Below are 27,875 nucleotides of genomic sequence, written 5' to 3'. Positions count from 1 at the left end.
CGAGGATGACGTCAACACTACGCGACACTTCGGTCAAAATCAGAGGCTGCGTCCGAATTGCTAGGGTTGTTCCCTACTCCCTATCCCCCATACGGGGATCCAGACTCTAGTGGACTCTATAGTGATGATTTCGGACAATACTCCCTGTATGGGGAGCACCGACTCTGACGTCAATATCGATAGAGGGCGCTGTAGTTCTGCGGGTTCATGTACTTTTTATTTGCATGAAATCCCCATTAGGTTTTTTCAGATCGCCTCATAAAGAACTGTTTGAAAAATAAACAAATCATCCCGGCCGTTTCACTCATTTGGATATGAAGAATCAACTGACAACAAGAAACCAATCAAAACGCTGCTGCTGAATTTCCGCTAGGAACAGACTATCAAATAAGTGACTGCAGGCTGTCACCTCCCTGCAAGGACAGCTTGTAAAGTTATTTTTAAATTCATGAATGAATAAATAAAAAAATAGGTTAATGAAAATATGTTTGCAGGCATTTAGGCCTATATATCTATGATAAAAAGGTTATTTTAAAATCATAGGCCCATTGTTATGGGCCGATAAATGGGTTATAATTTATCAATACATTAATATTAGGCTATATCCATTATCCAGCAATATGAAAACAGTGCACAACCTTGACAATAATATGAAAATATCAGCAGCACGATTGAATCTTAACCACATGAACCCCCGCTAATCTTGGGGCGGGGGGGGATACGGCAAAAATAGCCGATCTATAAGCAACGCGCGACGTCCGTATTGTGAGCAGAGCTTGTATACTTTTACTTGGGTACCTTCGATCTACAAGCTCTGCTCACAATACGGACGTTTGGTGTTAACAGAAACAACAGTCCAATAAATGACTGCCTACTGCAATGAAGTTTTAATGCATTTATCGCAATTCAATGAATTTTCTTTTAAATATATTTTCATGGCAGGAATTAATGAATATTAATAAAACATATGTTCGGACACAATTAATATGTGTCTCACATGCATGTATCCTACGTTTGCGATAAAGAATCTCACAAATATATTCTACAGCAAGCAACTGATTCCTCTCCTAACGTCATGCGCTGGGCCTGGGTGATACAATGAATCAGATTAGTAATACTATTGCAAATGAGTAGATTTATTATAAATAAAATAAAACAATTTCAAATAAATGCACAGATCATTTGTCTCGAGATCTGTAGCTTCGAGATCCGCCAGGGAAGAAAAGAGGGGAAAACGAAAGTTTAAAAAGTACATTTGTGTTGATTTCTTTCGCTGGTACAACTTCTGCATCTTCTGAGTTGGAGCGCAATGAGCGCATGCATGCAGAAGCAGCGCACGTGCGCAAACGCGTGCATGTGCGCTCAAGAGCGAGCTTGCGCAATGTATTATGGGGCAGATTTGCTTCGCTGTGTTTTTGTAGTGACCATCGGATGCTCCCTACAATTCCCGGTGCATTGTGGGATACTTCAGTCCACTACGTTAGGGTGCAAAAATGCTCACTACATATTCGGACACTATAACAAAATGGCGGAACCTCAAAGTAGTGCACTATATGGGGCATAGGGAATGATTTCGGACGCAGCCAGAGTGTAAACTGTAAAGCCCCTAAAGTAGGAGAGTAGCGACCTAGCGACACGCGTTGATCTAGCCGCAATGGGCTATAGTTCCAAACATTGGAACTATCCCATAAAGATAGAATGAGCACTTTCGCATTCCATTATTACAATGAGAGTCAACGCTAGCGTCGCCACTCTCTTACTATATTACTCTGGTCAAAACCATAGGTCAAGACATGACTTCATTATGTATGATTATATTATGATGAATTATGCCTATTATGATTCATTGTGATTCATGTAACTTTTGTTTAGCAACGTCCATCAGTATATAGGCCCGGGTTTCCACAATAACTTCACTAAAGCTAAAGCCAAAGAGGGCTTACAACTTCGTAATCATAAATTGCATTGGTTTGATGGATAACATAAAATAAAATTTAAATTAATAACACATTCATGATAGGGCACTTAAAATGTGTTGGCACCTATAATCTAAGGTTGGCACATCAAAAGTATTGCTTTTCGCAAAACAGGTCTAAGTGCGACACCTAGTGGCTGAATATTGACGTGCATCACCTATTGGAGGCAGTGTAATTATTTGTCTTCTCTTTTTAAAGAAATGTTAAACTAAGTAGCAATACCACAATGTAGAATTAATTATACCGTACCAAATATAAACATTGTGCAGAATGGTTGGTTTCACAATACCAGTATTTGTAACACATGATTAATAATGCATCAAATGCAGCTGGTTGAGGTGGGGGTTGAGTTTAATACTTAATGTGCTGCTGGGTGGCATAATAGTCAATACAAAATTATATAATTTATATAATATATTACTACTAGTAGTAGTAGTATTATAAAAAATACAATATTTGCCTCTGAGATGTAGTGTAGAGAAAGTAAATACCCAAGAGAAAAATAAAAGCACCTCTAATTGGTAAGAAACTGCTGGTGAAGAAACACCATGTCTAGTTACAATAGAAAAGAACCACTTAACAAACCTTTTTAATAAAATGAATTGGTTGTAAATGTGTGATCGTGACATTGGTATAAAATAAAATAAAATTATCCAAGCCCTGGGTATGCAACACATCTTTATTGAAACTGAAGCCACACCAATTTACAAACCAAGGAAACAAGCTTCTTAAAAATAATAAAATGTTTTTTTTTCCCGAACCCAAAATGACAAACAAAAAAAAGGGGGGGGGGGGGGGGGGGGAGCGATTGGACCAGCGGTTTTGCAGATGATTATGTTGAGTTTTCCGTACAAAAAAAATAACTTAGAAGTCTTTCAAGTTTACAGGAATATGCGAACACAGGCTCGGTAAGAAAAAACAAAACGAAAAATGAAGAAAAAAAAACAATAGGACTTTTACAGCTTGGCTTGTGTTTAGGCGAACATTATCAAAGCAGGAATACTTTGATCAATGGAGCCTATACAAAAAAATAAGAGACCAGTGATAAAAAAGAAAAAAAACGGAACATCGAGTTATCTGGGGCAGATGCATTCTGGATGTGTGAATTCTTAGGCTTCATACACACAAAGAACAACTGTTCTGTGCTCTGCCTGTGTTTGATGGCCGCCTCAATGCTTTTCCAGCGGAAGTCACGTGGTTTTCCATTGGAAAAGCATTGAGGCGACCATCAAACATGGACAGCACAGAGCATGTTCGTCTGATATGCGTGTACAGGGCCTCAGTGGTGGTGTCGTGAAGGCAACAGGAAGAGTGGGCACATCGATGTAAAATTGGCAATTCTTTTCCAAAAATGTTACAACTACAATATTTGAAAGGCAAGTCATAATTCCTCCAGTCTGCCACTCTGACAGAACTCACTTCAAGAATAAAGTACTCTATCATTGTGATAGATTAGTCCTCTGATGTATACTTTTTTTCACAGTTCACAGTTCCTGTAAGTAGTAAAAAAAAAAAAAAGAAAAAAAAAAGAATCTGCCTGTTTTCCATTGAATAAAGCTGAAGAGGTGGATGCAGTCCTTTCCATAATCCAAAAACAAGCGACTCTGAAAATGACTCTCCCCAGTTAAGGTCTCGGATGCCAATTTAGGCCTAATATTTCTACAATTGCAACAAATTGCTACCAAACCTGTTTATCCAATCCTTTAGGGGGCATGAACAAGAAGTTGAAGGATACATTTTTGGTATGTTGTATCGTGCATGACAGTTCACGTCATGTATACTTACTTTACTTGTATTACTTATTTAAGACCCCTTTTTCCAAATATTTAATTTTTTTATATTTTTGGACAAAATGGCCAGTTTTAAACCGAGGTGCCCACTCTTCCTTAGTGGCCTGGATGTCTTCGTGTGTCCGTTGTTGAGTTAGTGGGTTAGTCACAGTCATTAGGAACAGTGGTCGTTCAGGAGCGCATGGCCTGGCCGGTGCCTCGAGAGGCTCCTCTGGGGCCCTGGCTGGCTCCTCGCTTGTAGTTGCTCTGCTGGTAACCGTCCTGGAGGCACACACACACACACAGACACACACACACACAAGTTTGAGAACCAGTGCATTGAGGATCTGCTTTGATTTGAGACCAGGGACAATGCAATCTGTACATGTTAAATGTCTCACACCAAGCACCATAACTACAATATATGGTTCACTGTTGTCCATGTTATAGTTGTGGACTCTGCCAGCCACTTCAGTAACTTATTACTATTTTTTTTATATGCATCTTTATAGTTCCACTTGGTGTGGATGGCCTCTATTACCCAGGCCTCTAACCCAGGTCTTCTGCACAAAGCTCTACTGCTGCAGAGCTAAGACAGAAAGCCACCCGTTCGGGGAAATATTATGCAATTTATCTCAGACTGTCCAAAACTTGTTTTTATCATACATTTTAAAAAAAACGTGTGAGAGTAGCTGATCTACAAGCTCATGATACGTCCATTTTCATTACTTTTGTGTGCCACTCTTGTATAACAATGTAGGAGGGGAAAAAAACCAAATATAAAGGTTACAATAGAAGAAGAATAATGCCTAGGTTATACGGAACTTACCCGCTGGTAGTTTCCGTTTGGGTATTCTCGTGGTGCGCTGAACTGAGTCTGTCCATATCCAGAGTTTGGAGTGTTGGCGAAGGGAGGCCGGTAATCGTAACCGCCTGCAATACAAAAGTATTTGAAAATGTTACATTACAATTAATTTGTTCAAATATGGTATTAAGCCATTTAGACCCGAGGACGATTCTACAAATGTCTTCTAAATCATGATAGTTTTCTGAAAAACCTCATGTTTCTATATTAGTGGTTCTCAAATTATTTTATGTCAACGAACCCCAGAAAATTTATGAAATTGGAAAATATGTTGTTCCAGGTACCCCCCAGAAGCAAGGTTGAGTTAAAAATGTTCACTCTGAAAGTGTGTGTGTATATGTACCACATTCTATGTTTTGAAAAATTGTGAAAATGTGGCACAAATCTTTAAAATACCGGTATATTCTTTTAGAGCGTTTTTAACTAAAATCTTTGCTTCTGGGTTGAGCACCACTGACATAGAAACATAGGTTTTTCAGAAAACAAAGGAAGACATTTGTAGAATATGGTGTCAGGTCAAAATAACACCAAAATGGGTCAACCCATTTTGAGCACCGGGAACCCTTTTTGGTGTTTTAACTACGTAAGCATTATTTGATACTTTAGCTATTGAAAAATAGCAGATCTCATAGCTCATAGCGCTATGAGCTTGTAGGTCTGCTACTTTTGAAAAATCATGAAAATGTGGCACAAATCTTTGAATATATATTCTTTCAGAAGACTTTTTATTTTATTTCGACGTCTTTAAAAACAACGCTCATACGGTTTTGTCCAGTCCAGTCCAGTCTTACCTCTGAATCCGTTGGCGGAGCCTCTGTATCCGTTGATCATCCCCCGGGCGTTGCGCGGTCCACCGCGGGACATCCCCCCGCCCCCCCGGCTGTTGTAGAAGGACTGAGGTCTGCCTCCGAAGGCTGCGTTCTGCTGGCCCGCCCCGGGATGGCCCGCCGCCGCCGCAGCGTCTTGGGAATGGAAGGCACCGACTAGTGGAAACATTACATTCATCATATCGCATTAGCTATTCGGCATTTAACTTTTTCCTCTGCTTTTTTTTTGTCATAACTCTCAATGAAGAGAATACGTTTCTACAAATTTGTGATGAACCACTTAAGCCTTAAATATTACTGAAAATAGCCGTTATGCAATGTTCACTATTTTTAAAGACAGTGACATTTTTAATGTCAAGGCCCATTTGAAAAAAAAAAAAAAAAAGATACATTTGTTTATTATCATAAAAATCATAGTGTTTTGCCTCTATTATTTTGGGGCCCACTAGCCCACAGGTTGAGAAGCAGCGTTTTAAGAATTCACCCATTGTCAAGTCCCGCCCTTGGTTGTGCCAGTCTTCGCACCCATTGGTTGCTGTTTCGTGGTTGGACAAAAATCCTCTCTCTCCATCCACTACCATTGAAATAAGGTGTTTTTCAGTTGCTTCGTATTGATATTGTGACCTCAATTCTTATTTTTAACTTGGTGTCAGTAAAAAGGAACATCACAGGTGCAGCATGGTGACTGCAGGGCATACCAGGTTTGTTTTTAGTTGTTTCCAAAAATGATGTTTTAGCAAATTCAACATAAAAAAGGCTGAACCAGGGCGGAACAAGGCAGAAGAGCCTGCTGGTTAGTCACTCAGGGACCAATCAGAAGGCTGACTATGGGCGCGTTCGGAAATGCGCACCGGGAATGTGGTCAGTTTGTTGAGTGTGGTGGGCGGTGACGTCACAGAGTGCGTTCAGTGTGCCTTATTTACGAACGACCAGTTACAACCAAACACACCTTCCTGTAGGGGGCGTGCACGTTTGTGATTGTTTTGATCCTACGCCTGCACTAAAACTCGAGTCTCTGCAGCCAACGAGAAACGCAGCACAAGTACAACTTCACAAGCAAGTAGCCTAGCCTACTGTAGAAGAGCAACATGGCAGAAGCGATGGCTACAGTTGTTTCTCTGTTGGCAAGTTCAGCCGTTGTTGTAATAGTGGACAGCGACGAGGATGACGGCGAAGTTGAGAATGTATAAAGTAGGCACTATAGCCTTGGGCTAATCACAGCGCTGCCCACTGACTGTGTGCGTTCTGTACCTAGGTACAGAACGCCACCTGGGAGCGCTAGAGACACAGCTGTGACGTAAGCACACCATTCACACCGAGCAACCCTACCCTGAGGGTAGGGTTGCTCAGTGCGTGCACTCAGCACACCCGGTGCGCAGCGCACTGGATTTTCGAACGACAACGCACTGAGTGCACTGAATAAACGAACGACAAGAGAGCACACCAGTGCGTTCAGGGCGCATTTCCGAACGCGCCCAAAGAGTGAATTGTGGAGGGGGGAAAGGTTAAAGTGTTGCACGGCTGCTCACCAGACTGCAGCTGCTCCGACGGCATGTCCACCTGCTCCACAGGGAGAGGCTGGGATTGGCCGTTGAAGCCCTGGCTGTAACTGTTCTGGTATTGGCTGGCCGGGTTCAAGGCCTCCGTCTCATTGGCTGGAGGGACCGGGGCGTTGAGGTTGAAGACCTTGAGTGGGACGAAACGAACAAAGAGCAGGATTGTGTCAAAAACGGAATCCACGAGAAAGGCAGAGCTGGGGGTCATGGTCAGCTCATTGCAAACCAAGACCATGGATACAGACTAGCACAGTGGTTCCCAAACTTCTTCATGTCCAGGACCCCCAAATTGGCACTAATTATCCCGCGGACCCCCATTTGAAAAGACATGCCAGGGACCCCCCATAATAAGAGAAGATTCTTACGGCTATAGCAGTGATTCTCAAACAGTTTAATTTCAAGGAACCCCCCATTAGTCTACGGACCCACCATTTAATGGCATTTCTATCTCTGGGACCCCCAATTTATATTGTAAAATCAATGTTAATCTAACTGGGTCCATTTGGTTCCATTTGTACACTCTGAGTTACAGACCCATAAGGGTCTATTTGGTTCCAAACAATCATTTAGCTGGGGACCCCCTGGAACTCCCTCAAGGACCCCTGGGGGCTCTCAAAGTTAAGGAAGGGGTTCCCCAGAATAATTAGTTAATATAGCATCAAAATCCATTTAAACACTTTGACCCCGTTTCATAGCTCAGCTATTTAGAAATACTACATTTAAAAATGAAATTAAAACCTTTGAAATTTTGAACATTTTAAACCAAAAAAGTCTACAGCCAAATACATTTAAAAAAATGGGGGGGGGGGGGTCCTTTACATTCTCGGCCCTATAGAGCCACACCACGCAATGTCAGTAAGATGTCATTTCAGAAATCATGTCAAAAAAGGAAAAACAGGGTGAAGTCTAAAGTCACCTACTATACAATGGATGATGGCTTTCTATTGTCCATAAAAGTAGCAGCAGTGCTTGCTATTGTCAGCTATATGGCAACATGCAAACAGACACCTCTCTCAGAACGCAACATAAGCACCATGACCCACTTTAATAACAGCTTAATTATTATACAGGAAGACTACACCAATGTTCCCTCTAATTTAGTTTCAGTCTGAGCAATAAAAAGCAAGGCTTTTGCACACCTACAGGCGACGGGTGCGTAGGAGAGGCCACGGTGCCCAACAATGAAACACCCGCACTGTCTTCAAATGCAGTGAACCAACTTTTAGTAGGGAAACAGCAACGTTTCGGTCTATGCGGCCTTCATCACGCTATCTTTTTCGGTCTGAGCAAACACTCAAACCTCCTGAGCAGACATCAGCAACTACTGAGCAAACATATGTCACCTTGACTCCAACTATCCAAACGTTAGATAATGCGAAGTGAGCGCCCCTCACTTCACACAGGTGTGATTTCTCTTTTTTCCAAATGGTATACGAGTGAATCAATGAATAGTTACATAAGTTTACGCACTACAAGTTACATTTTTATATTTATATCAAGGTGGTAGGCTAACAATTTTAGGAATATCCAGGTAGTCTATATCAGTGGTTCTCAACCTCTTAGTCTTCAGGCTGTGACCCCACAAAGTAATCATATTTGAACTGGGGGGACCCCCCCCCCCCCACCCCACCCAGACAAGCAACAGAATGGTTCCACAGATAAATATTGTGAAAATAGCCGATCTACAAGCTCGTTGTGAACTTGTAGATCGGCGTTGAAAAGCCGCCGAGCCTACTAGTCAAAGCTGGAAGTGCATATAGCACGAGGAAACCCCGCGCAGCAGCAGCAGCAGCTGGGGTTTAACACTGAGCACTCGTTTGCACCTCCGTATGCAGAAGTCAGAAGAGTTCTTCTGGAGCAACTTCCATTGAAATGAATAGCGGGGAGGGGGGGGGGGGGTGGGAGCTTTTTAAAAACGGTGTGTGGGATCTCCCTCTTTCCTTTCTCAGAAACCTCATAATCTTCCCAGGGCTGTTTGTTTTGGTCTTACCGTCTGCATGGACTGGAATGGCGCTGCGTTGACGTTGATGCCGCTGCCCACGGCGGCGGGGGGAGGAGCTTTGGAGAACGCCGGCGGCGTCTGCGAGGCGGCGGGGGGGAGCGATGTGGGGGGAGGGGGCTGCTCCGAGCCCAACGACATGGAGGGCTGAAGAGGGCAGAGACATACGTGTCACATACATGCCACTGCACCAGTGTTGTTTTTTTTAGTTTTAGTAATGAGTCTTTTGAATAGTTTTCCTTTAGTTTGTCGTCACATTTTAGTCACCTGGAATTTCTTAGTGTTAGTCTAGGTAGTTTTAGTCGATTAAATCTACGGGTGAATTAGTCGACTAAAATGTATTTTGGCGGGCCTTGATGCCGTCGTAACGACTGATTTTACACTTGCTGAAAATAGCCGATTGACACGTTGTGAGCTTGTAGATCTGCCATCTTCAGCTTGCAACCAAGTTTAAAATAACTTATACTGGATCTCTTGTCCACTAGTCCCTTCCTAACATTTTAGTCTAGTTTTTATTTGTTGACAAAATTGTCAGTATATTTAGTCTTAGATATCATAGCTTAGTTTCCATTTAGTTTGTCAGTGAAAAAAGGTAGTGGACGAACGGTTAGTTTTAGTTGACAAAAAACACTGTACTACAACGCAAAACGTGGACACGTGGACTGGGCTTAACACTTTCAGTTTCAAAATGACACACAGGCTGTTTAACCATTAACTTCCCTTATTTGCAGTTGAGCTTGGTGTTGTAACATCACTGTCAACTGAGCCACTCCACTGCTCAACAGGTTTTCTTCACAGCCATGTACTGTAAATGATAGTGGATCTACAAATACACTGTCCCTTTTGGTTCACATAAATTACCTGGATTGGATCGATGGGTTCTGTCGCTGCTCTAGAGTCTGGTGTGTGAGAGGTCTGGAACATGGGAGGAGGAGTGGAGATGATGGCAACCTGACAGCCATATAGGGGAGCAAGGGTTACTCAAACTACGTAAAACAATCAATTATAATGAACGACAATACATTCTTAACAAAACTGTTTCATTTCTGAACGAATTAAGTTGCCGAATGTTAAACATACATTTTGGCCTATTATTAAACAACTTGAGGCAGAAGGCAAGTGATATAGGTTTTATTTGGTATTAAAATGATTTACCCGTGTCTTATTAAAAGATCCAATTGAGCCATGTAGCTTTAGTTACTGCCTGGACAAGTGGACATTACTTAGTAAGATATGAGATAGATGATTTGGGTAATTTATTTCCCCAATACAATTAATAAATCACATTTCCCTTATTGTAATACATCGTGGAGCTCTCTACAGAGCCCGTTTGTGAGTGTACTCACTTGCGTTGGCTCAGGTTGGACAGAAACAGGGTTGGGTTGCGAGAGTCGAGATTCTGGGTGAACTGAAATGGAAAGGCAACGAGTGCATTAAACACACACCACGAGACATGATGGCCAAAGCATTTCTGGGGGTCCCCAGCCAAAACGTTGAGAGTACGGTGGTTCTGCTTAAAACTGGTGGAAACATGGGCCGGTTCAGGGCCGGTAGGACATTAAGCAACTATTCAACTATTTAACTAGTAAATCCACTAGTCGACCTTGTTGGTACTAGTTGATAAGGATTTTTTTAGGCCTCATGATCAGCTAGATTATAGTTATAGCCTACACAGTTTGTACAACTTTTTTCTTACATAATAGGTAGGCCTACAGTAGTTAACCAACTAGGCAACTAGTAGCCCTAATGCATGAAAAAAAACTGGGGTCCTTGTAATTAACCCATTTTGGGCGGGAACCCCTTTGTGTTTAAAGCATTATGTTCTACTTTAGCTATTGTAGCTTGTAGGCCTGCTAGTTCTTAACTCAAATCTTTGCTTCTTGGGGTTTCAATCCCTGGAACAACATTTTCAGATGGGGGGTCGGCGGCCAATTACATATATGTTTGGGGGTCCTTGACATGAAAATGTTTGAGAACGACAGACATAGAAACATGAGGTTTATCAGAAAACTGTCAGGATTTAGAAGGTATTTGTAGAATCGTACTCGGGTCTAAATGGGTTTGAGAAGGACCAGCACAGCTGGACTACTCTGTGCAATCAGTAGTATTTGGTGCAGTTGTTGTGTTCAACATACCAGGAGGACACACCATCTGTGGCAGGTCCATGTTCTGGCCCGGTTTCATGGGCTGAGCGGACACGATGGCCGGATCCATGGGCTGTCCTTCAAACAACTCCAACATGGAGTCCTGAGAGAAAACACACACTTAGCCGCACAGAATTACGAGGCATTGACTCTCCAAAAGGTAACTGTAAACATCGGCAGTGACCGTAACTTCTTGAGGCCTATTCATAGTCTGGATTGTCTGTGGTGAGGTGACAACCACTCCGGTGGTGAGGTGAGCACCGCTCCGGTGGTGAGGTGAGCACCGCTCCGGGGGTGAGGTGACCACCGCTCCGGTGGTGAGGTGACCACCGCTCCGGTGGTGAGGTGACCACCGCTCCGGTGGTGAAGGAGACCACCGTTCCGGTGGTGAAGGTGACCACCGCTCCGGTGGTGAGGTGACCACCGCTCCGGTGGTGAGGTGACCACCGGAGCTGTAATAACGTGGAGCGGTGGTGAGTAAAAACAGAGAGAAGGGCTGGGGAGAGCGGTGGTTTGCTCTTCACCGCGGCTCAGTGACGTCATGTTGTAATATTAAGACTATGAATAACGCTTTATAATGTTAATTACGGCAATAAAAGGTGTTAACCACTTCCCCCGGGAGCACCTATCGTGCGCAGATTTTTCACATTTGTTCAAAGGGAATTTAAAATGTTTTGTCATAAGATGATGGCATGGTGGTGGTGCGCCGCCCGCCTCACCTGCATGAAGTTGTACGTCCCCTGCATCTGCTCCATCAGGTCCTGGACAACCTGCTTGCGCACCACGGGGTCAGCAGGGGGCGCCACAGCAGTGGGTGATGATGTCAGCGGGTGGGCGGCGGCCTCCAGGGGGGCGGGGGGAGGAGGAGGGGTGGTCTGGACAAGGTGTGGCTGCATGGCGCCGACCGCCTGAGAGGGAATGGAGATCTGAGACAGACAGACAGACAGACAGACAGACAGACAGACAGACAGACAGACAGACAGACAGACAGACAGACAGACAGACAGACAGACAGACAGACGGACGTCAGGGGAAAGACATCTGACGGACGTTGCATCCCAAGCACTTTTGCTGAGGCCTCAATCACACTATCGAGACGGCTGTCTTGTCCGTGTCTTGTGTCTTGTCCGTGTTTAATGGCCGCCCCCAAAGCATTTCCAATGCTAGTCACATGCAAGGACTGTCTAACGAGGACGAGACGCGAAGACCGTACGGGCGACGCCATGTTGCTCCATGGAAGGAAAGAAACATGCGCAATGGGATACATGCAGCCAACACTTCCTTGTTCAGCTTCCTTGGTCTCAACTGCGCATGTTTATTTTCTTCCATGGAGCACCATGTGAGCAACATGGCGTCGCCCGTACGGTATTCGCGTCTCGTCCTCTTTAGACAGTCCTTGGTCACATGGGACAAGACAGTGCTGTGCAGTGTTACTAGTGTAGCGTACCTCCGTTTCTGACGTGGTCCACTCGTCTCCCTGCTCCTTGTCACTGCTGCTGAACGCGTCTGGAATGAACTGTCTGTTTACAAACTGGACAGACAGACAGACAGGTCACACATGGGGTGCATACTTAGTTTATACTAAGTTACTACATTGGTTAGACATGGGTTAAGGTTAGGTTTAGGTGTGCTGCCCCGTGGGAGGTTAGGTTTAGGGTGAGGGTTTTGAGATAGGTTGTAGTTGTAGGACTAATGACTGGTCTAACCAATGACTAGTCTAAACCAAAAACTGTCTAAACACCCGTCACACATCACCTTGATCATGATAACTCAACACAATCTCAACCTATTTCCATTTCAAGGACAGGTCTGCATTTATGTTCGACACAGACGCGTCGTCACCATGGGAACCAAAAGGCGATGGGAACCTGTCGCCGGCGGCTGTTTGCTTAACGATGTTGACTGCTACGGCGATGGCGTCATAGCCCCCCCCCCCCCATGTAGGGAGGCAGTGAGACGAGAGAAGAGAGCTGCCCCCCTCCCCCATGTGGAGAGGCAGTGAGACAAGAGAAGAGAGCTGCCCCCCTCCCCCATGTGGAGAGGCAGTGAGACAAGAGAAGAGAGCTGCCCCCCCCCCCCCCCATGTGGAGAGGCAGTGAGACAAGAGAAGAGAGCTGCTCACCTCTGTGGCTTCCACCTCAATGGGTTCTGTGTAGTCCTCTATGGTCTCCACTTCTGTGGTTAAAAGAAAACCCCAACAATTCAGTGCATTATTCCTTGAAATGCGTAAAAATAGAAGTGTGGTTGGTTTGGTGTGAGACGGATTGAAAAGAATAAGAGAATGACCTGCATCCACCGTCTGGTCCTCGGCCTCCGAAGACTCCACTGCGACCGGCTCCTTTGTGACGGCCACAATCTCTTCCTCCTCCTCATCTTCGTCATCTTCGTCCTCCTCTTCGTCGTCCTCCTCCTCCTCCTCACGCAGGCCGTTGTGGTGACGAGGAGGAGCCTTGTCGAAGTAGCCACTCTGCACCACCTGCTCCAGGCTCTCTTTGAGTGCTTTGTCTACGAGGACAGGAACACAGAGAGAGGTCACTGGACTGTGGTATTTAAAGGAGTCATTCAATTCATAATCAGCTGTGTTAGTATAGAGGCCAAGCCGTTGAATACAGAGTTTAGCAGAAGAAACATAGGGGAATCATCCACACTGTGCCTCAAATCTTTGAATATACTGTATATTATTACATTTATCATTTTGACGTCAGGCCTAAATGGGTTAAAAGTTAAGTCAAAGGGAAATAGAAATGTATCCAAACTATATAAAAATAACCTTGGACCAGACTCAAATTCACATCGTGAACGTAGCAGAATAGTACATTTGTAGAAAAACAAGGCAGGTTCTGAGGGTACAGGCTTTAGTTCCGACATACTATTGATCCGAAACCTCAAACCTCTAACTAACCATAACCGCAAGCACGGAGCAGCGCAGCGCATGTCAAACCATCGCATTTTCGCATCGCATCACATGTTTCCGCGCATCGGACCTTTGGCGTGTCAGATCTGCGTGTGCACCCCAGGTTCTGCTTGATAGTTTCCCACCCCTTCCCCCCCCCCCACCCCGCTCTCAAAGGGCACCTACGGACGGCTGCAATTTGAAACTTCCCCCCGTAATCCCCCACTCAGCCCTTTTTCCTCCTCACTGTATACATTTTCTTTTAACTCCTTTATGATGATGATTTCCAGTTTTTTGGTTATATAGAAGTGTATATTGGTATGTCTTTAAATGTTATGATGAATTGAACAAGGTGGACCCTCTTGTGAATGAATGAATGAATGAATGAATGAAATATTTATTTCCGTGTCATGCCACTTTGGCCCATCCCATATGGGATTATATGACACATTTCACAGAATACAACTGACACTACAGTCCTTCCTGTTCATACATATTTGTACATTATTAAAAAAAAAAAAAAAAGAAGAAAACAAAACGAAAATAATCATAACTTGTAAACAAGCGTAAGTGCTTTATTGGGTCGTCTACACAGTTGAATTGAGTTGTGCTTGAAATGTACTGTAATTCTGTAAAACAGTTAAATACTTCAATCAATTCCTGTTGTTCCTGTTGTACTGTACGATGTGTTTGCCAGTGTACTGTACAAATATTGAACGACATATGTATGTTGTATGCGTCGCCAAGTTCCCAATGAGTGAAGTAAAGCATACATACACGACATCGACGCATTTCTCAACAGCGCTTTGGTTACAGCTAGTGATCTCTCAATAGCCATTAGGACTACAAATATAGACACCATGATTAGACTACAAATATCAGACACGGTGACACTGCGAATATAGACACCGTCACACTACAAATATAGAACATTAGAAACCTAAGAATCTACAAGGCAGACGGGGTTATGTCTTCATTCAAAAGCACAATCAATGTGGGCTCCGATTCAGACCAATCCCATTGGGAGAGGTGATTATACCTATTTATTTAGTTTGACAAAGACTTTAAGAAATTTAAAAAATGTCTTCTAAATCCTGACAGTTTTCTGAAATACCTCATGTTTCTAGGGCAATATTTCACGTCAAGGATATTTTATGTAATTGGCCGCCGACCCCCCATCTCAAAATATGTTGTTCCAGGGGCAACCCCAGAAGCAAAGATTTGAGTTAAAATCGGTCGCTCTGAAAAAATATTCCAAGGCTTGCGCCACATTTCCACGATAAAAAAAAAATAGCAGACCTACAAGCTAGTAGCACGCCACTCTGTGGCGTTGTAGATCTGCTATTTTTCCAATAGCTAAATTATAACATAATGTTTAAAACACCAAAAGGGGTTACCGCCCAGAATGGGTTACCGCCCAGAATGGGTTAAAGGGCTGTGGCGGCTGAACCAAATTTCTACTAGATCAAAATGCAGTTAATGGCTAATGCACCCTCCCTGACCTGAACAACAACCTTTTCAACGATACAGATCACCTTACATCGACCACACTGTGCTCTGGCTTCTCATGCCATGTATTATAAGATACTGCCGGTTCGAGCCGGAGCTAGCACGACGTTTATAAACCCCCCCGGTAAAAAGACAAGACAGGCAGCACAAATAAACCTCGACTTTAATCTCTTAATGTCTCTAAAGACATGTACAGTAAGTAGTAGGAGATTAGAAACTCAGGCTAGATAAATGTGGTCGGGTCAAAGCGTCGGTCAAACCCAAAGCACCGCAGCTGCATGAAGAAAGTATTCCCCAGGCAGTGACCAATCTCCTGGCCGAGAGGAGGTTACCGGGGGGGGTCCCTCTTTGCGTGGGATAGTCCCTCATTTCCAAGACTTTTCAGGCGTCCCACAAATTGAGACCCTGTCCCACATTGTGACTGGCAGGCATCAGTGTTCAAATGCACTCATAGTTAGTCCCCTAATAGTTGGCCTTCTGTCTCTCATTGTCTCTTCCTGCAAGATGTATGTGTTTTTAAGCCCGTTAAAATAGCATAAAAATAAAGCATGATTTTCTAAAACAAAATGTGAGACACCAGAGGAGTTTATAAATGATAGCCAACAGGCCTATGGTCAAATATGACATCAAGGCATTTAATAGCAACTCAAGTAGTAAGTTACTAACCCCGTAATCCATACTTCTGTCCCTCAAAGGAACAGTTTGGATCTGGTCACCCTAGGTGTGGGACTGTGTGGGCGTTGTGACCGACTGATGTCCACCTATCCTACATATCAAGTCTGCCCGCCGCTCCTTAGAGGCCTTTAAGTCTTTACTTAAAACCCATCTCTTCTCCCTGGCTTTCAATGTTTGACCTAATTAACCTGTGAAATATTTGTGTTGCTTTGATGTTGTTTTACTATTCATGCTACTTGTGTTGATTGTATGTTCGCCTCATGATCGTGTACAGCACTTTGGTTGAATAAAGTTTGATTTGATTGATTTGATCCTTACGTGGCTCCAGTCCTCTGGCCAGTAGGAAGCACGGCCACTGGCACCGTGCCCGGCTCCAATGCTGAGTCAGGCAGCTGTGGGTGGGTGTGCGGTGTGTGTGTGTGTGTGTGTGCGTACGTGTGTCCAAAGGCTGCTGAGAATGCAGCCACACTCCCAATAACCCCACAGGCCCCTCATTTACATGATTGAAATCAGCAGATGCTACACAAACCCATTGATTCACAAGGTGGGAGAATGTGAGACAGCATAAATTAAAGACGGGAAAAGTGCTTCATCTTGTACGTGACTGGCAACGCTGCCACAGACAAGTAACCAACACACCGTCTCTCAGGAGACTAGTAACATTTAACCATGGGTGGGGAATCCAACACACCGTCTCTCAGGAGACTAGTAACATTTGACCATGGGTGGGGAATCCAACACACCGTCTCTCAGGAGACTAGTAACATTTAACCATGGGTGGGGAATCCAACACACCGTCTCTCAGGAGACTAGTAACATTTAACCATGGGTGGGGAATCCAACACACCGTCTCTCAGGAGACTAGTAACATTTGCACAGCAATCGACTTGTCGTTTCCTCCCCCAATTCCCCAAGAGCCAAAACATCAAGAATCTGTTGTAGACATACTATTTGTCCGACTGTCATTACACCATGCTTTAGTTCCGACATACTATTGATCCGAAACCTCAATCCCTAACCTAACCATAACCGCAAGCACGGAGCAGCGCATGTCGGACCATCGCATTTTCTCATCGCATGTTTTTGTGCATCGGTCCTTTGGTGTCGGATCTGCGTGCGCACCCCAGACCGACAACCTACGTCAAACCCTAACCTAACCAGAAACCTAACCAGCTCGTACCTCAGACATTGGAGAAAAGTCTACAACATATTGTTAGTATAATCTATATATAAAAGATAGATACCGGTATATATATTATAGGGGCATTCAAATATACCACTCCAGGAGAAACGAGAACAAGTCCAGAAACCTAACCGCAAGCACGGACTCGGAGCAGCGCATTTTCGACCGCACGTTCGACTGTTGTTTCCGCATGTCGGTCCGTTCGTTGGCGTGTCTAATCTGTGTGTGCGTCCCCTTATGGCTCATACATACTCCAGTCTTTGGTGATAGCTTATCACCGCGGTGTAGTTTTTAAAGGGTTGGAAAACTACACCATTATGTCAGTCGTGGTGATGATCAGCTATCACTCTGGAGCTACCCCGTTCACTGATTGGTCTAGAAGTTGGATAAACCACAGAGAGGCGGGGTCAATCCTTAAGGACATCACCGCGAGAAAAACTGGAGTATGTATGAGCCTTTACAAGACGACGTCCCAACTCGGATTTCTCCGACTCCAACTAGGCAACTAAAAGAAAATATCTCAAATATGCCCCGTTCACTTTAGCCCACATGGAAAACAACAAGATTCCAGCTGGATTAGACTTACACGTCGTTCCAACTACAGCCTTGTCTCTCGCCTCCAGCAGGTCCCACAGATGTACGGACGCCTCTTCATACTGCTCGGAAAGCCTGCAAGGGTCCAGAGCAGACAGGTACAACTTAGTTAAGCATTTATCAGATTCTCTTCCACAGAGTGACTTACAAGTGTGAAATCAGAGGAAATAACTTGAACCCTACTCAACAACAGGGTAAATAGACAATTAAAAACCCATTGAGGACTGAGGCCGATTCTAAAAATCCCTTCTAAATCCTGACCTTCAAAACTTACACAAATGTTATGGTGCTATATACTGTACATAGCGACAAGAACAAGAACCCCAAAAGAGTCTCTCTAAACAACATGCCATCTAAAATACATTCTTAGCAGTTGTGTGATCAAGCAAAACAAATCCAACTAAACAAAAAACATGTGAACAGGAACTACCATAATTCAAAGAAACACAGCAGTTAAAGTACAGTTACACATTGGGCAAGAAAAAGTCTACCTACAGCAGGGTAAAAGATATCACACACAAAGGAAGCCATTGGGGCCCGGGAGTGATACAAGAAGAGAGGAATGCCGGTGGGCGATAAGCGGCACCAAGGGGGTGATAAGCGGCACCAAGGGGGTGATAAGCGGCACCAAGGGGGAGATAAGCGGTGCAGTTGTACCGACACCAGTATCAGAAAAGCAGCCGTTACCGCCTAAATGCTGGGATCCGATGGCATTTACCAACCAAGGTGCCCGAACCGCTAGGCCGGCCCGGGCCACACTTTTAACAATTATTAATGGAAATTGTATGTATTCATAGATCAGTGGTTCTCAATCTTATTTTAATGTCAAGGAGCCTTACAACTCATAATTACAGACCTGCGAGGGTCCATTTGGAACCCCCTCCTGGTCAACCTAGATAGTTTTTGAGTGGTGCAACCACTACAAGGAACCGCAATGTCCGTGTTCACCTATGTGTGTCTGTGACGTTAATGAGCACCAGTATATGACTATCAGTACCAGTAGGGGCGCTGTTGTGCCAGAAACAGAAAGAGGGATAGTGCTGCACTGTTGCCTGCTAATGAGAGAGAGAGAGAGAGAGAGAGAGAGAGGTGGGGGTGGGGGGGAGTTGCACCACTCAGTCCACACGGGTGTGATTTTTAAATGACACTGGAATCGGATCAGTACTCGGTATCGACCCGATAACACGAGGGTATCTGAATCAGTAAGGAGAAAAATTGCATCGGCACATCTCTATTAATAACCGGCGCCAAATGTTAACCAACGGTTCGCTTCTCTGAATTGCATTGTAGTAAATCCCACCGACGTCGTTTACTCAGACCAACCTGACGTTCTGATCGCGGTCCGGTCCCACCAGCTTGTAGAAGTCGTCCAGAGCGGTGAGGTCGGGGTCAGAGAGCAGCGGCGAGCCCCCGGCGCCCTGCCTCAGCTCCTGCCGCACGCCGTCGTCTCCCAGGCGGTCCAGGACGTACTGAAGCTCCAGGACCGACTTCAGCCTCTTCTGTTCGCCCTCCTCCCGCTTCAGCTGGTCTCGCCGCGCGCTCTTCTTCTGCGTCTTCTGGATCTGGTGGCGAGAAACAAAATGGTAAATGGTGCATTTATATTTAATATAGCGCCTTTATCCAGGCCGCTTTACACACATGCATTACATTCACCCATTCACACACACATTCATACATCGATGGCGGCGGAAACCATGCAAAGCACCAACCAGCACATCAGGAGCAATTAGGGGTTCAGTCAGTGACTTGCTCAATGACACTTCGACACCAACTCTGGGGGAGCCTGGGTTCGAACTGGCAAACTTAGAGTAACGAGACCAGGAGGAAAACAAATGGGACGATTCTGGTGAAATAATGGAGTTTTATATTAACTGTACAATATGTAAATACATTGACTACGTTGAAATAAGCCTAGATCATAGCCAGAGCACTGATGAATATTATGTGGCAAGTTTGTAGGCAACTGGAGCGCTCGCCTCGTGAGCTGGGAAGAAGCTGACGGCCGTGGGCAGTCTAGTTGTAGGTGTAAGATCATGGACAAAAAGGTATCGATATAATAATCCCCAACAACATAATGTTTCGATAGTTGCAGCCCTACAGAAGAGGTTTCGTCAGATCTTACGTCTAGTCCCAACACATGGAAGTTCTTCTGCAGCTCTCGGGCGAACTCCAGGTTGTGGGCGATCTCCTGGAATTTGGTCAGCGCCTCCTGCAGAGGACCAGAGAGAGGAACGTTGAGTTGGGACTCTCAGTCCAACACACAGTTTGTAATGTTAACACTGTTACTGCTTTTGGCGGAACGCTCCGTCAGAAGGAATCCAACCGGCAACTGCCTCGGGCGGAGCGCTCCGTCATTTAAGCTTTTTAAGAGTCTGAGTGAGAACCCACCAGCTGATCCTGATTGAGGCCTTCCCCTTTATTCTTCTTGGCTTGATAATCATCCAGCTTTCCCTGGAACAGAGAAATACAAAATAAACTAAATAAAACTTAATGAAGCCCATGCATTGGCTAACACATCGTCTTTAACCCATGAAGACCTGAGGCCGAATCTACAAATACCTTCTAAATCAGTGCCAAGGAATTGACATGTATTTGGCCACGAACCAAAATCGGGAAATGTTTTGTGCCAGGAAAGAGAGGATTCCGCAACCTTCGGTGTATGAAGGTGTGTGCGTGTGAATGGAATGCACAATCTATGTAAAGTGCTTTGGATGAAAGCAAGCGCTATAGAAATGCACTATTTACCATTTAAGATTTGGTTTTTGGCATCCGTATTTTAGACATGCCATAGGCAGAGAAAAGCTTTTGCACACCTAGAGAAGTGGCTTAGGAACAGGTGCGTAGGCAAGTGCATAATCAATAATGAAATAGAAAAATATACGCCCCCGGCCCGCACACTGTAGATCTGCTCGGTACAGGAGAACAAATGTATTATAATAATGTCATGCCTGAAGGTGGTCTGGAGTCTGTACGGACAGAAACATTGCCTCTATAATACATGTGTTCTCCTGTACCGAGCAGATCTACAGTCTGCGACTGTGCGGGTGTATTTTTCAATTTCATCTCCATCTATAAATGCACCAAGTATCTGTCTGTCTGTCTGTAATCCACATAACTCGGGAACTGTTCGCCCCACCGACTTCAAATTCGACACCAGCGTTCCACGTCACCACCACAGGGGGTGCAGTGCCCGGTGTCGAGTCGGTCGGCCCCACGGTGGTTCGGAACCATAGGCCAGTGCCCAACGGGCACCGCTGTAGAGGCCCCACGGTACCCGTGGTACCGCTATAGTTAGACAAGTCATAGGAAAATGCCAAAAAATTGCAGATCTACAACATCACAACCTGTTACACAGTCACGGCGCATTTCACTCTGAGCTTTTTGCAATTTCTTGAGCTACACTGTAGATCTACAAGCTCACAGTGCGCAAAGCTTGTACATCTGCTATTTTTGAACATTTTAGAAAAATCTTGAAAATGAGATGACTCCTCATTTAAAAGGCATTTCTATTTCCGTAGACTCGGCCTCGTATCAGGTCTTATTATGCGTTTCGTATTGACCTTTTTCTTCTCCATGTTGCGAAGCTTCTTTTCGATGACGCCCAGCACCTGCTTCAACACCTCCGATTGTCCACCCAGCAGAATCTGGCCCACGGCCCCAGGAGCGGACCCCACATCTGGGCTGGCAGTCTGCGGCGCAGTCCCGTTCATCGCCGAAGGCATCTATGGATTAAAGAACAGACAGGTGGTGGTAGTGATGATGGTGATGGTCTATCTCTGGAAACAGACTCGGTCGGGGCTGGGCCACATTTTCAAGATGTTTGAGGGTAGTCTGACGTCAATGCCAGCCGAGGGTTACAACTTTGTCTGAACATGGTTTTACGTTTTGAGTCACAATTACTGACTGCACTACTGTTGCAATTAATTTATGAGTGCAATTCATTCAGATATAGCTCAGCTTATAGACATGAGAATTCACACTTATGTAAACAAAGGAAAGGAATAAAATGCTTTAAATATGATTAATATGCATTCCATGCCATCTGCAGTCTCTGATCTTCTAAATCTAAACAGGAAACATGTTACCTGAACTGTACAGTACAAGTACAGTATGTCTTAACGTTGTAATAAACGTGTCTTTAGTCATTATATGATGACTGTTTTATCATACCTCTGTCAATCGAGCTCCACATCAGCCCAAAGACAATGTTAATTGTAAATCCTAAATAGACAATAAAGCGATTTTCTATTAGGATTCAGACATTATGGTACTGAATGGGGGGCGGTTGTTTGTCAAACGGCCCCCGGGCAGCGCTAACTGTAGCGCGGCTACCCACGTTAGCATTACATCCTTGACTTAGCATCCCTTTGCTAAACGCCGGGCGAAAACAAGCTTGGCTAATTAAACGCACATTTTACAGCCCCAAACGTACCGACCTTGTATTGTTTCCTATCCGCAGAGGAGACTGCTCTAGAAATGAATCGAAATGAGGAAGAATTGTCGTTCTTATTTTTTTGTAGGGTTTTTCTTTATTTTGTTGCGTTTTTATTGTATTTTGGTTGTGGTGTTCAGTCTGGTGTGGGATCCGCCCCGCCGGCCTCACCGACAACTGAGATGGTTCGAGAGGCGAAGCGACACTTTATACGGGCGAAGGCCCCTTTTCTGCTGGCCCCACATATGGCCTGTCAAAAATGGTGTAAACAAAAACTAAATTATCAATTAAACTATTTTTTTTATAACATATAATCGTGATTTGTGTCGGTCCGTAACACATCTAATTCGGGTTAGTGAATTACGTGTCCCAGCGACAAAATACATATTTTACATGTGTTCTTTTGCGAACCGGCATAATCGTGTCCAGTCCGTGGCATCGAAATCTGCAAAATCATTAGCATTGATTAACAAAATTCCTTGCCAAGCAACAAGAGAACTACATTTTTTCCGCGTGTCATCATCGCGCGAGGGTGTCAAGATGACAAGATCTGTCCCTTTTGGCCATGCTTTTGGGACGCACGCAACAACAATGACCCATATGTGAGGTTCAGGTTGTGGGGGGCGGGGGGCAGCATGCACCCATGTCAAAAACGGAGATATTAATAAATGATGTATTACTTATTTGTTCATCAATACAGGCACACTGGCACAGCATTTGAAAAATATGGTCAAATGAAATGGACCTGTATAGGCTATACTTTCGTTGAACTGTACTCAGCTGTAACCATTTTGACCTGCAAGGCCGATCGAGTGCCCCAAACATTTGTGAAATATGACTAAACACAGAACTTAACGTGGATATGAAACTAATAGAGGAAAATATCTGACTTCAATATCTAATTCCAAGTCTTTGGAGTTATTTATTAGAAGGAAGCATGAGGTCAGTCCGCTGCACCCCCCAGGTTGGCAGAGGAAGTGTAGCGCCCAGGATTACGACACTGGGTGAAAAAATAGGCTGCAAAATCATGGGAAAAAATATTAAAAAACTATACTCCGGCTCCCCAGGCTGGCTCTCATCATTCAGCGATGCCGCCTCCAAAGTCTTTGTATGTGATGTCTTTTCACCCTCCTGGTATCTATACAGTACTTGTTATTGCGCTGTGAAACTGTAGGCTATTTTAACTGCTTTGCTGCTATTGGCAACTGAATCCCCCCCCACCCCCGGGGATCAATAAAGGTCTTATATATCTTAGCTTATCATTGCTTCATTTTGCTGCTCATCTTCCTGTTATAACTGTTATATCTGGTTGAACTGCCCCTTCAAGATAGACTAGTAGGTGTCTGTCTTATTTCCAACAGCAGGTGGCAGTAATATACAAAATATTGACATGAACAAGGCAGGGATGCTCAGCATTTGTATAATCCCAGTTTTAAATGAATAATTTGTTTTCTCGTGATCTCCGTTTATTATTATTTCAGTTTTCTCTTTGTGCTACCAAACTAAGGTCTCAGACTGCCACACACGTGCGCGCGCACACGCACACACACACACATACACACACACTAAGATATATGCCTTTTGTTTAAGTTTAGAGATATTTAAGAATATAGCCTATTGAGAATTTGCATGGAATTCTTCCACACTTTCATAGAACTTCACCTTGAATGCATCAGCATCTGAAGATTGAAGAAGGGCCAGTCTGTCATGATACAGTATATGACCTCAGCTGCTTGACTCAGTGGCCAAACACTTATCTGCCTTAAAGCATATTGATAACCATGACATGATGATTGTCCACTACTGTATCAGAGGGACTGACTGTATGTGTGCACTGATATGAGATGCATTCCTGTTCATTCTGTTCTTATATCTTTGTTTCCATAATCTGTTATGGACGTCATAGATCCACTGTTCTTATACTGTATATTTCTCTGCGTGTGTAATAAACTTCTGAATGTACAGTATGTGTAGGCCTAGTACGTTGTTGTGTTTGGCATATAGTATGTTCTCTGAGGCTGCGACTCTGCGGATCCTCACCCACCACCCCTTGGTTATGGATGGAGACCTTATAGAGCAGGGGTGCCCACTGCCCACACTTTTTAGACTTGAGAGCTACTTTCAAAATGACCAGCTCAACCAGATCTACCCACCAAAAATATATATTATCCCATTGCTGAAAGTAGTCACGTATTAGACAATACACTTTTCCCCCTTTCTTGTACTAATGTTTGTGCTAATTGTTTTGACAACTATTGCATTGTGTGTTTGAGCTGTCCTTTTTTATGTCAATCCAATGAAGTCACCTTAATTCAAGTGGCAGATACCAAAAAATATATGGGGGCATGTCATGTGGTCTACCTGCACAGCCTGTGATCTACTGGTAGATCACGATCTACCTTTTGGGCACCCCTGTTATAGAGAGTACGCGCATGCATAAAGTAAATGGCAAATCAAGTGGTAAAGTGAGTGACAAAGTGAATTTAATGTTGTTTATGCAGTTTGTTTTGTTTTTTTGCCACTCAGTAAAGGCGTTCCCGCATAACTTCCAGGTATGATGATCACGCGCATATACCCTCTATAGAAGGTCAACCTAAATCACAACAGGGCCAAACTAACAATAAGTTGTAGTCTAAAAATGGAGGAATGTGTGAGGCTGGGAGCAGCAGCAGCAGCAGCAAACACACATGTACGCAGGCGGTTTGGTTTGGCAAATCCAGGAAGCAGTTAACATGGCTGCACTGCTCTTTGATTGCACTGCTCCATTGAAAGAGTGTTTTCTTTCAGGGATAATACTGATTACTATGGGATGGAGCCATTAAGGAGAGTGCTTTCTTTTCTGGGATAATACTGATTGTGGAACGGATCCCAGGGGTGACAGAACGCTCCTCTCTAAAACAGTGAGTCATTTCCTCCCTGCCTGGCCCTGGCTGCCGTTTCACCTCCACTATATTATATACTCCAGGCAGGCCTCCCAGGCCAAGGCTTTTAGTGTGTGTGTGTGTGTGTGTGTGTGTGTGTGTGTGTGTGTATTCTTTATTTCTAGGAAACGTATTCATAATCTGTCTTATTCGCTGCAGGATATTCTTTTAATTTTTTGACTCCGGGGATCCAAAACGCGTACAATATTACACTGTCAATTAACCAATTATTAAGCCATCTTTCAAAAATAGCTAATCTACTTTTAAGTACCTCATGTCATGTATATTTGAATACATATACATGTTTTTAAAAGCAAGTATTTGTGATTTTTGTACTTTTTCTGTTTTGTATGTGTCTATGGAGTTAACATTACTAATAGACCCCAGGTGACCCCCTGTGCATTTTTGGTTTCTTCCTGAAAGCTGAAAGCCTTTGAGTCAAAAGGCCCAATCGAAATGACAGTGATATGGTGACATCACAATAACATCCCTAGAACAGATGTGGGTGCGGCTTCAGTTCAGGTAGATCACCACCACCCACCTGGAAAACCAGGCGCAGTTAATGAACTGGTGGGTGTGGTCACATAAAATAGGGCTATTTGAGTATAAAGACGTTTGTTTTGACCTGACACTCATTTTCCAGACAGCCCTCAAGTCTCCACATAATACACAGTGAAATCCTGAGGCACAATTTAACTACTCGAGTGTACAAACAGATCCTGTCGGTTCCATTTGTACACTCTCAGAGTTAAACGAATGGACCCTATCGGTCCATTTGTACACTCTCAGAGTTAAACTGTGCCTCAGTCTTTTGTACCATGTGCCCTCTATACCAAACAGGAAGCTGAACACGAGTGACACCATTTCCCCCAAAAAGGTCATAGGCCTACATTTATACTCATGTTGTAATTCTATCTTGTAAAAACTTTAAAACTTTAAGAGAACAAAGGCTGTCTGAAAAAACAGATTGCACATTCGCTCTCACTACACACGCTCGCGCACACACACACCTACCTTTACTCGCGTGCAATTAGGTCAGTGGTTTCCAAACAATGGGTCGGTGGGCAACGATTTAGATTTGTATGCGTTGCGGAAAAAAATACCCCTATTTTTTATGATTATTATTGAAAAAGATTTTTTTTAAACATATATATATAAACTTTGAGACATTTGAGAAATGTTTTAGCATAAATTGAACAAACGTATGCATTTTAAATAAGGTTGGGTCCTGGGCGGGAAGACACCGGGGAGACGGGAAATGTATCTTTCGGGTCTCAATCTTAAAAAAAAAAACACGTTTGAGAAACCACAGCTTTAGGTCTCGTTAGTCTTATCACGCTGAGCCTGGGAGCCATGGAGACAGTCTTATACCAGATGGGATGGGTGGGTGCTGCCATGGGCCGTGGGGTTGGGTGGGGGTCGAGGGACAGGGGTGGAGGGACAGGGGTGGGGTGGGGGTCGAGGGACAGGGGTGCAGGGCTCTCCCTCCACCCCCACCATGGGGTGGGGTGGGGGTGGAGGGACTCCCCTCCCCCTCCCACATGCTGGCTTGTTGCACATCCTCTGTCAGCTCCACAGGAAGTATAGCTTCACTTCCGGTTCCTTATGAGGTTTCACTTGTGTCGTAATGTGAAATGGGACGAAATGTCACACAATTGTTTTCATATATATATACTTTCAACCTGGCGTGCCATTGTTGATTGATTGATTGATTGAATACTTTATTTACAGTTTGCCTAGAAGACAAGCACAGGGAAGTACAGTACAATGTTTGAAACGCTGAGGATGGCCGATGTGCCGAAACACCGTTTCTCTAGAGTACAGTGGCGTGCACAGACATTTAGAGGGGCAGGTGCTCAAGTGAAAAAAGGGCACCTTGTGCAGCGCGTGGAACCGGCCGGTTGCCTTAATAGTGTGAGATTTATAGATTTTGGGGCATAAATAATATATTATTATTTTTATCAAGAATTGATCAATGTCACCATGGTCCACATACTGTACACTGTACAAAAGAAAGTGGGTTTTTTGGGGGGGGGGGGTTTTCTCAAAAGGGCACATTGCTGTCCAGAGGGCAAGGGCAGGTGGCGCTCTAGCACCCCCTAGTGTCTATCTGTGCACACCACTGCTAGAGTAGATAGAGCGCTGTGTTCGCTGAAAGAAGAAACTACTGCGAGAGAGTGTGGATATTCCTTTCTCTATAGACTAGCACCAGTAAGACACCTAACGAGTGCTCGCAGCCGCCTCGTTGGTGGCAGACTGCTGGGCGAGCGCTGGCGCTTTGGCATGGGGGGGGGTCAGATCAACATATGGAATGAATTCGGTTCTGGCCATATAAGGAGCATGTCTTGTGTGTGTACAGGGTTTGATGAGGTCAGATCAACATATGAAATGTCAGAACAGGTCAGCTCCATATATGGAGATCTAAGGGTGGTAGCGGGTACATTCTCTTGAGTGTACGGGGTTTGATGAGGGCCTTCGTTTTCGGGCCTGTTGAGAACTTTAGTTTTGGCCGGCTGCCGGGCGTGGATGCAC

At 44.3% G+C, this 27,875-nt stretch overlaps 1 protein-coding gene across 2 annotated transcripts; it reads right to left on the bottom strand.

Moving 5' to 3' along the window:
- Positions 1 to 2,641: 2,641 nt before the first annotated feature.
- On the bottom strand, positions 2,642 to 22,589 carry caprin1b (cell cycle associated protein 1b). 2 transcript variants are annotated; one of them, XM_080761251.1, is made up of 18 exons: positions 22,423 to 22,589; positions 21,551 to 21,712; positions 20,379 to 20,441; positions 20,113 to 20,199; positions 19,314 to 19,552; positions 17,983 to 18,065; positions 13,423 to 13,641; positions 13,259 to 13,311; positions 12,584 to 12,667; positions 11,856 to 12,062; positions 11,128 to 11,239; positions 10,339 to 10,400; positions 9,854 to 9,943; positions 8,984 to 9,139; positions 6,967 to 7,123; positions 5,402 to 5,593; positions 4,575 to 4,678; positions 2,642 to 4,027 (listed from the first exon to the last, which is right to left on the bottom strand). In XM_080761251.1, the coding sequence occupies exons 2-18, from the start codon at positions 21,710 to 21,712 to the stop codon at positions 3,938 to 3,940; spliced, it is 2,160 nt and encodes a 719-aa protein (XP_080617377.1). In that variant the 5' UTR covers positions 22,423 to 22,589; the 3' UTR covers positions 2,642 to 3,937. The 2 variants fall into 2 exon arrangements, with proteins under 2 accessions (XP_080617377.1, XP_080617376.1); XM_080761250.1 differs by having other exon boundaries at positions 22,427 to 22,589.
- Between the last annotated feature and the right edge of the window lie 5,286 nt (positions 22,590 to 27,875).

The sequence above is a fragment of the Protomyctophum bolini genome, assembly GCF_963924005.1.
Source record: "Protomyctophum bolini genome assembly, chromosome: 4".
Taxonomy (NCBI): domain Eukaryota; kingdom Metazoa; phylum Chordata; class Actinopteri; order Myctophiformes; family Myctophidae; genus Protomyctophum; species Protomyctophum bolini.
The sequence above is the reverse complement of the archived record's forward strand: the minus strand, read 5'-3'. Positions and strand labels throughout refer to the sequence as shown.

Coding starts and splice junctions, on each gene's coding strand:
- caprin1b (XM_080761251.1), bottom strand. CDS start 21,712: ATGCCTTCGGCGATGAACGGGACTGCGCCGCAGACTGCCAGCCCAGAT. Junction 19,553..20,112: donor TCCATGTGTTGGGACTAGAC/GTAAGATCTGAC, acceptor TCTCGCCACCAG/ATCCAGAAGACGCAGAAGAA. Junction 4,679..5,401: donor CTCCGCCAACGGATTCAGAG/GTAAGACTGGAC, acceptor TTTGTATTGCAG/GCGGTTACGATTACCGGCCT.